Genomic DNA, 10526 nt, shown 5'->3' with positions numbered 1-10526 from the left:
GAGCCCCACGGAGAGAAAACCTACAGCTCAGCTGGTCCTTTGGTTAAGAGCTAGCTTCCCCCAGGGCAAGACAAGGAACACTTCACAATGGCAACTCTGGCTCAGGGCAAACTGCACCATACCATCCCCCTCAGCTCAGACAGACGCTGAGAGTGAGTGGGGATGCTGGACCATAGCTATAATGGGGGAAGCAGGGTAAAGGGTACACAGGCCCCCTTCAGAGGGTACAGGCCACCCCTTGCCCGTACTCTTTACAACTTTCTCTGAGTCAGTGCAGAATAGAAAGCTGAAGTGCTGGGCTGTAAGGGTCAGCAGGAGCCAGCTCGAGACAGCCAAGGCCTTCCCAGTAAACTGCCTGAAAGGTGGAAGGGGACGGTTTAAAGACAACCTAAGTTCTGGAGTCAGGCAGCTGACCAGCCATGCCCCAGCTCTGTGGCCAGACTGCCTGAGTTCAAATCCCGACCCTAACACTTACTAGTTGTATGGTCGTGGGCAAGCTATTTCACCTCTTTACAAGTCTCCACTTCTGCACCAAAATATTTGCAGATCACACTAGACTTCACTGGCAATTGTGAGTTGTTTTAAGTGAGTACAACCTGCAAAGACAGTGTGTCCCAAGGGGCTGCCACTTGCAGGCTGTGGCTGGCGGACGGCATCCTTCTCACGTACCATGCTGCCGGTAGGCTGGCTCTTTCATGCACTGGAGACAGATGACGTGACAGATTCGGATTCCTGAGGCTGGCCCGCAGGACTGTAACTGCAAGTCACACCTGGTGTGGCCACCTATGAACCACCCACTTACAGCCCCTGCCTCTCGTCTGCTGCCCACCTCGGAGAACCTAAGACAGGAACACAAACTTGAAGGAACTCAGCCAGGGTTTAAGACTTGGTTAGCAGACGTCTATTAAACTCTCAACATTTGCAGTCATTATAGGCCAGCTATTAAGTACGGTTTTTAAAAAACAAGTCTCTGGAAGAGGAAACGTGTAAAGTGTAGCACAGCCTGACGAGGCCAAGAGCTGCATCACCTGCCGAGCAAAATCGAGGACAAGGATACTTTACCTCAGCCTCTCCATCAAGCCATGTCAGGGCAGGTTATTAAACAAAGTGTCCACTCATAGACTGGAACTTAGATGACTGGGGCTGGAGTACTTTTCTCCCGTAACAAAACCACTGCCATATTCTCCCAGCTCAGAGAGGAAAACACATTTCTCTGCCTGAGACATGGCAGGAACATATGGACCAGGAGTGATTTTTCACAGCCAGTTTATGCACAGAATGAGCCAGATGACACACAGGAATGGATCGGGGTCTCAAGTGGCTCTCATAGAGGGGCCCAAGGCTGGCTCTGTCACTGCCAGGACATGTCCCTCCCTCACAACTTTGTGCAGGAGGCATCAGTTGGCAGGCTAAGAAACCACCATGAAAAGCTGGCAGTATTTAAAAAACTGGGAAGGGTCCTCAGCCATGTTTAAAATAAAATGATTTTTATTTTTCAGAAACAACCGAGACGACCTCCAGAGGTTTCCAGAGGACAGGAAGAATCCCCCGCAGCTAACCTACGTGAGGAGAGTGAGGTCACATCTAGAATCTTAGCACCCAGCTACAGTCCTGGGAGAGCTGACTGGGAGAAGAGCGGGCCCCAGAGTGAAGCCCAGGACATGGCCAGGCGTCGCAGCAATGGAGACAGGCCCAACTGCGCTGACAGGTTGCCCACAGCAGCCCCGCAAGTCCCCACAGCTCTGAGCCAAGTTATTTAAGAAGGGTTTAGGCCACTGCACTGTTCTGGGGAGGGAGCAACAGCGTGGTTCCTGTGGCTCACTGGGCTGTCTAATCTTGCAGCAATTTCATTTCTGCGAGATATTTCCTGCTACCTCACTTGCTCTCCAAATCCATCTCATGTTCACATCGGTTTCTCCATTCGCTGAGGATGGCTGGGTGCTCACTTATAGTTCTAGTTTATGCTGATCTGTGAAATAATAATTCAAAGACTAAGAAAATGATATTGTAGACCCTTAGGAGGGGCTGAAGACTTTGTCTCAAGTCCCCTCCTCATCATATCAAAACTATGTATCTACAATAAAAAAAGCCAGCTGAGGCAGCACAGGTCTTATGATTGTCATGTGACAGATGATGAACCTACAGCTTAGATTCAACAGGGGCTGGGCGTGAGCCCACAGGTGGGCCCACGGCCAGGGCCCAGCATGGGTGCCCAGACACCTTTTGTCACAACTGCTCAGATCCCTCGCTTAGTCCGTGCTAGGACTGAAACTCAAATACCACTGCATTTGTCCTCTTGTAAGGCTGCAAACGAGATGTTTAAAAAATTTTCCCAAAAGGTTTGCCAATACAATTTTTTAAATTAATTTATGCTAAGTCCTACTTTTAGGAAGATTTGTATTAGAAAGACAGGTGAAATGATCAGCCGCCTATCCCCATCACTAATGGGAAATAGCCGTTTGGGAACACTGGAGATATAAGACCAGGAGCCCCCCCCCCCCCCAGATGACAGTATGCAGAGCAGCCTCCCCTGGAGACTTGCTCTGCACTCGTCCAGCTAGAGAGGACACTTCAACGCGCCCGGCACTAAGATTATTTTATTTGCACTAAATGCCGTTTCTGGCACTAAGGACCTTTTCCCTGTTTCAGAGACATGTTGCAACCTTGCCACATGCCCACTGGAGGTGAAGGATCTTAACAGACCTGAAAGCAAGAAGCCAGCTTTATTTAGGACACCAGCCTTCCCGCATCCCTCCCAGCCACTCAGTCCTCAGTCCTGAAAGAAGCCCCACTGACAGCCCTGAGGCAGCCTGGGCTCAGTGCAACCAGCTGCACCCATGCGGTCTTAAAGATTACAAAATGAACAGGTGAGGAAACCTCTTAATACACACAGCACAGTCAGAGGCCTGGCAGGTAACAGGATGATCGCAGGACTTGTCAAAGTGAGATAAAAACAGAGTACTGGGAACATAAGAAATGCACATCATAAATTTAGATTATGCAAATAAAATTTTAAAATGGTATCCTTAATTCTCTGTTTGTCCAGCAATCATGGACCTATGATCGCATTCCCATCAAATCTGAGTCTCAACAGCCAGTCAGCATGAAGCCCAGACACTTCGTCATGGAAGGGCTTCTGCCCACTGACCAAACTTCTTGCCTTCTAGGATCTAAGCTGCAGGTTCATCATCAAGTCCAGGATCAACACAGCAAAACTACCAAAGAATAAAGGATCAGTCACTGTTCTTAGCAACACCAGGTGCAAAGATAAAGGTAGCTGGGGGCACCACTTTTAAGAGAAAACAAAAATACAGTTTAAATATTCCCATTTCAGAATTTTGGTGTTCTCCCTTCCTAAGGCCCTGTATGGCCCACAGAGAGGCTGGCACATTGGGGCTGGGCCTTGGCAACAGCACACCCCACTCTGGGAGAGGGACACGACAGGGGCTCACTCCATGGCTGCCAGCTGCTCGATGGCACAGCGGACCTTCTTTGCAGTTTCTTCAAATTTCTTCTGCTTACTGCTGGCTTCCTTTGCCTGAAAATAAGAATAGACTCATGAAACTGAAACAACAGCTTCCAAACCACACTTGGCTATGATCAGGGAGGTTCAGACAGTACTCAGCTTGGGTGGCAGCAAGCCCAGCAGTCTACCCTTCACCCCACCCCACTTGTGTCGAAGTTCCTACAGGAAAGGCCAGAGTCCCTCCTGTCCAGCTGAAGAGACCTGCTGAGCATTAGCCTTGTCCTGAGACACAAAACCTTCACTTCCAGCCACCCCACAACCTAGCTGCCAACCTTCTATCCTGTTAAGAGTGATCTCTGGAGGAACAAGTGACAATCACAGCAAACCCAGGTACTGCACACCCTGCCTGAATTTTTATTCTCCGTGATTTCTGTCACAGAGAAAACAAGAACTTTATTGCGTTAAATGTTTTTTTGTTTTGTTTTTTTGGTTGTTTTTTTTTTTTGTATTTTTTCCAAAGTTAGAAGCAGGGAGGCAGTCAGACAGACTCCCACATGCGCCTGACTGGGTCCACCCGGCATGCCCACCAGAGGGCGATGCTCTGTCCATCTGGGGCATTGCTCCAATGCTACTGGAGCCATTCTAGTGCCTGAGGTGGAGGCCATAGAGCCATCTTCAGTGCCTGGGCCAACTTTGTTCCAATGGAGCCTTGGCTGCAGGAGGGGAAGAGAGAGATAGAGAGGAAGGAGAGGGGGAAGGGTGGAGAAGCAGACGGGCGCTTCTCCTGTGTGCCCTGACCAGGAACCAAACCCAGGACTTCTACACACCAGGCCAACACTCTACCACTGAGTCAACTGGCCAGGGCTGGGTTAAATGCTTTCTAATAAGAAAAATGATAAAGGCTAACATTTCTTTAAATTGATTGATTCTAGAGAAAGAAAGGGAGAAAGAGAGACAGAAACATTGATCTATTCCTGTACATGCTCTGACCAGGGATCAAACCCACAGCCTTTGCATTTCAGGACAATGTTCTCACCAACTAAGCTATCCAGCCAGAGCCAAGCAAGGCAATCTTAAAGTTTACCCCATGTATAAGGCTTACTTAAAATTAAAAGAAAACTTAATTTTAAAAATAATACACTGACAGCCTGACCAGGCGGTGGCGCAGTGGATAGAGCGTCGGACTGGGATGCGGAGGACCCAGGTTCGAGACCCCGAGGTCGTTAGCTTGAGCGTGGGCTCATCTGGTTTGAGCAAAAAGCTCACCAGCTTGGACCCAAGGTTGCTGGCTCGAGCAAGGAGTTACTTGGTCTGCTGAAGGCCCGCGGTGAAGGCACATATGAGAAAGCAATCAATGAACAACTAAGGTGTCGCAATGCGCAAGGAAAAACTAATGACTGATGCTTCTCATCTCTCTCAGTTCCTGTCTGTCTGTCCCTATCTATCCCTCTCTCTGTCTCTATAAAAAATAATAATAATAATAATAATAATACACTGATAAGAGAAAACAGCACCTAACATATGGTGTACCTGTACAATCCTGAGATTAACTAGGACCCAGGTAGGCAGGCTATAATTTTAAGCACCACCACAATGCAGGGGTCAACAACTTCATTTTACACATTTTCTAACAAAGGGGGTTCAAGAAAAAACAAGATGCTTACTATTAAAAATCACAATAAAACTTGCTGAGCAAACCTGTGCCAGCCAAGTTCAGGACCCCATTCTCCCGCGGGGGTTCACTGCATTCTGATCGCACCATTTACAAATGAAAGTCAGTCTCTGCTTCCTTCCACAGGAAGGTTACTCCCTAAACTGACTGACCTCCACACTGGTTCTAACTCACTTCAATTTTCCCAAAAGACAGAGGCAGCAATGCAGAAGCAGGAAGCACGCGCCAGAGGCACACATGCTGCAGCCAGGCGCTTGCTTAGGCAGAGCTTTCTCTCAGCTGTCCTGACCTATGCAAACAACGCTGCTGCTTGCCAGAGTGAGGCCAGCCAGCTTCAGCCTGCAGAACACATCCACCAGGCCACGGTCTGGTTTTTGTATAGCCGTTGGGCTAAGAATGGTCTTTACATTTGTAAACAGTTGTGAAAAGCAAAAACAACAAAGAATACCATTTCACAGAAACTCCACGGCTCAGAAGGCGGTGGCATGGCGGAGCATGCTGACCTCCCTAGCCCACTTGTGTTCTAATACTGTGTTCCCAAGACCACCGGCGAGCAGACAGCTCTCCTGTGGCTTGCTTTCTGAACACTGATTTCTCCCCACTTACTGACAAAAAAATAATTTTGTCCTTAGCATTTAAAAGCAGCTATATTAGACAGAAAGAATTCTTTCATACTGATCTCTAAAACCTGAGGTTGGGGGGGGGGGGTTATCCTTCATTTGGAAGCAAGGAAAGTGTGACCAAAACTGGCTGAAACTCACAAAGTCTGCAAGTGGCAGAAACAACCAGGATGACAGGACGCCCAGTGCTTTGCTACAAGGATACTAAAACATCTAAATATTTATTCCCTGTAGGGTTACCAGTTGAGCAAATAAAGACAGGAATGCTCAGTTAAATTTCATCATCATAGAAACTAGTGATTTTTCAGTCAATACTCATACAAAATGTAAAAGATACTAAAAAACTCTTCCCTGTGTATCTGAAACTCAGATTTAACTGAGAGTCCTGGTTCTCTCTGACAACCTTTATTCTCTGCAGCCCAGACTGCTCAGAGCCTCTTCTTTGGGGACTCACAGCTTCACTCTCCCAGTCTGTCCAAGAGTTAAAGTTCACCTGCAGAAATTCTTCCAAGGTCCAGTTGGACCAGAGCCTTTCCCCCCAATACACATAATAGCTCTTCCCTGATATGCACTCCACTACATGTCTCCAAACCCTCTGTCTCCACCACTAATACACGAAACTGTATTACTGACCTCCCATCTCAATTGTCCCAGCATCAGAAGGAACCGCACACTGAACACACTTTCCCTGAAGGAATACAACTTGAGACCACACCCCAGGATAAACGCAGCTCTGTCCTTTAGTACCATCACATGCACATCTGACAGGCTTCAACATGCTGATGAAGGAGAACTACTCACCCAGCGTTGGTGAGGGGCTGGGACGTTTAGTATTAAAGACACTGAGCAGCCTGACCGGTGCTGGTGCAGTGGAGAGAGCACTATCCTGGGACACTGAGGACCCAAGTTCGAAACCTGGAGGTCCTGGCTTGGGTGCAGGCTCATCCAGCTTGAGCCCAAGGTCACTGGCTTGAGCAAGGGGTCAGTGGCTCAGCTGGAGTCCCCTGGTCAAGGCATGTAAGAGAAGCAATCAATGAACAACTAAAGTTATGCAACTATGAGTTTATGCTTCTCATCTCTCTCCCTTCCTGTGTCTCTTGCTTAAAAAAAACCCCAAAAAAACTAAAATTGCCGAGCAGGGTTCTTACTCCCAGTCATACATACGATTTTGTTCTTGGCTCTTTCTTTGTCCAGTTTCAAAAATTCACCAAGGGTTAATTCTTCAAACTGCTTCTTGACAGAAAGGAAAGCACAACCAGATGAGTGCTTTTTATGTTCCTCTCTAGAAAAACCAACACAGGAGCGCGTCAACAGAAAGGTCAGTAAAGGGAGAAACAGAGCAGTGCGCTGTCACAGCCCCTCTCCCACCACCGCCTCTGTCTCCCAGACACCCAGCTTGGCTGCAAGAGCAAAGTGATGTCCAAAGCAGAAGACCCAGTGCTAGGTCAAGGCCAAACTCTCCTGCAGCTTGTCTTCGCACCTTCTCCTCTGCAGACACAACCCCTCATATCCTTGCACTGATGAATTTTACTGGGAGTCTGTCTGTAGTTAGTTGGAAAAGTGTTACATGTTTAAGTCCAGAAACATCACATGTCAAATCCCTCTAAAATCCTCAAGGAACTGTTTGAAGCAATCTCATTTCACTGGAATTGTTACATAATCTACTGGTTTGGAATAAGGGCAACACGGGCCAGGCTTGTCCAGGAGAGTTCTCTGCCTCGCACCATCATTATCTGCATGGGGAACTAGCCCCGTGGAGCGCACGGCACTGAACCAGAACAGTACTGGGATGAACACACTGCCACACAAAGTCCACAGGGACAGCCAACAGTAACTAGAATCTGAAAATATTACCCACTCCCAAAAACACAACCGGTATTTTCCCAGTGATTCCTGATATGCCATCCAGCCACTACTGGGTCATGAGAGCAAACACATTTTCTGGGCAACAAGAGAAACAACTCAGGTGATCCTCCATGGAAAAAAATTAAAGTCATGGAGACAATAGATTCTGACAGCAGGGAAACGGTGAGGATAGAACGTGAAAAGACAGCTGCTGTGCTCTCTGGATACATATATACACAGAATCTTGTCCCTGCAAGAACAAAACCCAAAACAGCAGTGATAAGAACCACGTTAAAAGATTGGTTTTTGTAATGTTTGAATTATAGCTTGTCTCAGTAGGGTCCGAGCTCTATGTTGATCAGGCTTCCCTGATGCAACTTTCCAGTGCAGTAGGCACACTCCTGCTTAACAGCAGGGCCAGCGGCCTCTTCGAGACTACTCTTGAGGCAGCTGTGAGGATTCTACTTATTGGTACTGAGCCCAATTGCCACCAGAGGAAAGACACACCTGCAAAAATCACACAGTTTATTACTCATAAAGCCTTTTGTTTGTTTTTTTTGTTTGTTTTGTTTTTAATTTTTAAAAATTTTTATTTCATTTATTCATTTTAGAGAGGAGAGGGGGGGAGACACACAGAGAGAGAGAGACAGGGGGGAAGAGCTGGAAGCATCAACTCCCATATGTGCCTTGTCCAGGCAAGCCCAGGGTTTTGAACCGGCGACCTCAGCATTTCCAGGTCGATGCTTTATCCACTGTGCCACCACAGGTCAGGCCATCACAAAGCCTTTTGGAGTGCCTGGGTACAGCTTAATGGGGCCCTATTGGCATGCTCCTCTCGGCTGTTCTTGGTCAGAGCGGCGTGGAGAGAGTCCAGGCATGGAGAGAGTCCACATTCAACGTTGGAGTCTGGGCGACTACCGCAGCAGGGGGGGCCCTTAGCTTTAGTACCTTTTCTGGCATACGCCTTCTAACAGGTGTTAATCTACGGGATTATCACATCAAGCCATTTTTAGGGAGTTTCTCCCAGGAGCTCTTTTTTTAGCTGTATAATTTCACACACACACTAGCTGGGCCCTGCACAAAAGGCATATTCTTTCTTTCTTTCTTTTTTTTTTTTACACAGACAGATAGTCAGAGAGAGGGATAGATAGGGACAGACAGGCAGGAATGAAGAGAGATGAGAAGCATCAATCATCAGTTTTTTGTTGTGACACCTTAGTTGTTCATTGATTGCTTTCTCATATGTGCCTTGACCATGGGCCTTCAGCAGACCGAGTAACCCCTTGCTCAAGCCAGCGACCTTGGGTCCAAGCTGGTGAGCTTTGCTCAAACCAGATGAGCCCTCGCTCAAGCTGGCGACCTCGGGGTCTCGAACCTGGGTCCTCAGCATCCCAGTCCAAATGCTCTATCCACTGTGCCACCTGGTCAGGCAAAAAGGCATATTCTTGCCTATCATATCTCTACACACTAGATTAGCTCCACTCAGAAGGCATAGCCTTATTCACTTGCTTTAAAGGCTTTTAATATTATATCCTAACTTATTTTTATAGATCTTCTATGTTTTTTTCTATATTTCTATATATTTAATTACTATAACATTATACTACCATAACAAAGCTCAACAAAACTTCAGATTTAAAAACTATTAAAGGAGAAAAGCACCTGGGTGTCCCTTGGTCACAACAGGATCGCTCCTATATTTGGTCGAACCTGAAAGGCATCAAGCATCTCCAAGAACAAGCCTCTCTCCAACATGTACACTGAGAGCATTTGGCCAAATCAGGATTAGATCGAAAGCATCACTGAGGCGCCAGCACATAAGAGGTTCGTCCATTCGCAGCAGCTGCTGAGGGTGCCAAACGAGGCTAAGAAACCGCGGCTCCTTCACTACATATCTTCGAAATTCAACTAGTCTTCCCGAGCTCAGCTCAAACCACAAGCTCCCGGTGCAGCGGGCCACCTAGGAAGCGCAGCGAGGGGAACCGGGGTACTTACATAGGGTCGTCATCTGGTTCCCAGCCTTCCAACTCCTTAAAGCAGAAGAAACACTGGGCTAAGTCGGGCTCGTTCTCGGTGGGGCAGTGGATGAAGCCGGCCGCGGCCATCTGCAAGGGAGAACATAGCTCAGACTCCGGAGGGGGGTCCCGGAGTTTCGGGAACTCAGAGAGGTGCCGGAGCCCCGCGGGAGGGAGTCACCAGGGACAGGGGTCGGGGGTCGGGGCTCTGGGGCAGGACAGGCAGGCCTGGGGCTCAGTAGGGCGGGTCTGGGACCCCGGGAGGCTTCGCGGTCTCACCCGTTCCGGCGTGCAGGCGCAGCCCTCTAGGAAGGGCCAGTTCTTGAACGTAGAAACGCGGTAGTCCTTGAGATAGAGCTTCCAGACCTCGGGCAACGAAGGGGCGCCCATTCCGCGGGCCCAGAGAAGGGTGACACGATTCAAATCCAGTGGTTGGCGGCTGCCCCGAGGCATGTCGGGAAAGCCCGGTTCTAGAGCGCGTCCCCCGCGGCCCTCTGGGAATGCGAGGCTGGGAGGCGTGGGTTGTGCTGGGAGTTGTAGTCCCGCCCTGCGCAGGTCCGCTTCTGCGTCTTGCGCACCTGGCAACTTCGGTCCAGCATTTGCCTCTTGCCATGCTTAGCAAGGAGTAGTGGGAAGTGGAGCTGAGGATGAGTCGAAGTCCCTGTAATGAACTTAAGGAGGGGTGCCTGTCGACTGAATATGTATAAGCCCTTTCAGCCTGCAGACTCTCGTTTTCGTGGGCGTCCACTCTTGGAACACTTTCAAACTAGCTCCCCCTACCTTTGTGCGGGCTGCGCATTGGAATGTGTACTCCGGCACGTTGGTCTGGAGGCCGCGCATCCTCCAGGCAAAAGAGTTCACATAGATGGAATCCACAGCTCAACCTCCGCCTTCGCCTTCGCTGGACT

At 48.7% G+C, this 10526-nt stretch overlaps 1 protein-coding gene across 2 annotated transcripts; it reads right to left on the bottom strand.

The window, feature by feature from the left end:
- Positions 1 to 2628: 2628 nt before the first annotated feature.
- BIRC5 (baculoviral IAP repeat containing 5) lies at positions 2629 to 10075 on the bottom strand. 2 transcript variants are annotated; one of them, XM_066381407.1, is made up of 4 exons: positions 9898 to 10075; positions 9599 to 9708; positions 6923 to 7040; positions 2629 to 3538 (listed from the first exon to the last, which is right to left on the bottom strand). In XM_066381407.1, the coding sequence occupies exons 1-4, from the start codon at positions 10069 to 10071 to the stop codon at positions 3449 to 3451; spliced, it is 492 nt and encodes a 163-aa protein (XP_066237504.1). In that variant the 5' UTR covers positions 10072 to 10075; the 3' UTR covers positions 2629 to 3448. The 2 variants fall into 2 exon arrangements, with proteins under 2 accessions (XP_066237504.1, XP_066237505.1); XM_066381408.1 differs by lacking the exon at positions 6923 to 7040.
- Between the last annotated feature and the right edge of the window lie 451 nt (positions 10076 to 10526).

This window comes from Saccopteryx leptura, chromosome 4, assembly GCF_036850995.1.
Source record: "Saccopteryx leptura isolate mSacLep1 chromosome 4, mSacLep1_pri_phased_curated, whole genome shotgun sequence".
Classification (NCBI taxonomy): domain Eukaryota; kingdom Metazoa; phylum Chordata; class Mammalia; order Chiroptera; family Emballonuridae; genus Saccopteryx; species Saccopteryx leptura.
Note: the sequence above shows the minus strand (reverse complement) of the source record. Positions and strands in the feature narration are given on the sequence as shown.

Excerpts from the sequence above, each read along its gene's own strand:
- BIRC5 (XM_066381407.1), bottom strand. The coding sequence starts at position 10,071 with ATGCCTCGGGGCAGCCGCCAACCACTGGATTTGAATCGTGTCACCCTT. Across the intron at positions 9,709-9,897 it reads GCGCCTGCACGCCGGAACGG|ATGGCCGCGGCCGGCTTCAT; the intron begins GTGAGACCGCGA and ends TCTCCCTTGCAG. Across the intron at positions 3,539-6,922 it reads AAAGAGCCAAGAACAAAATC|GCAAAGGAAGCCAGCAGTAA; the intron begins GTATGTATGACT and ends TCTTATTTTCAG.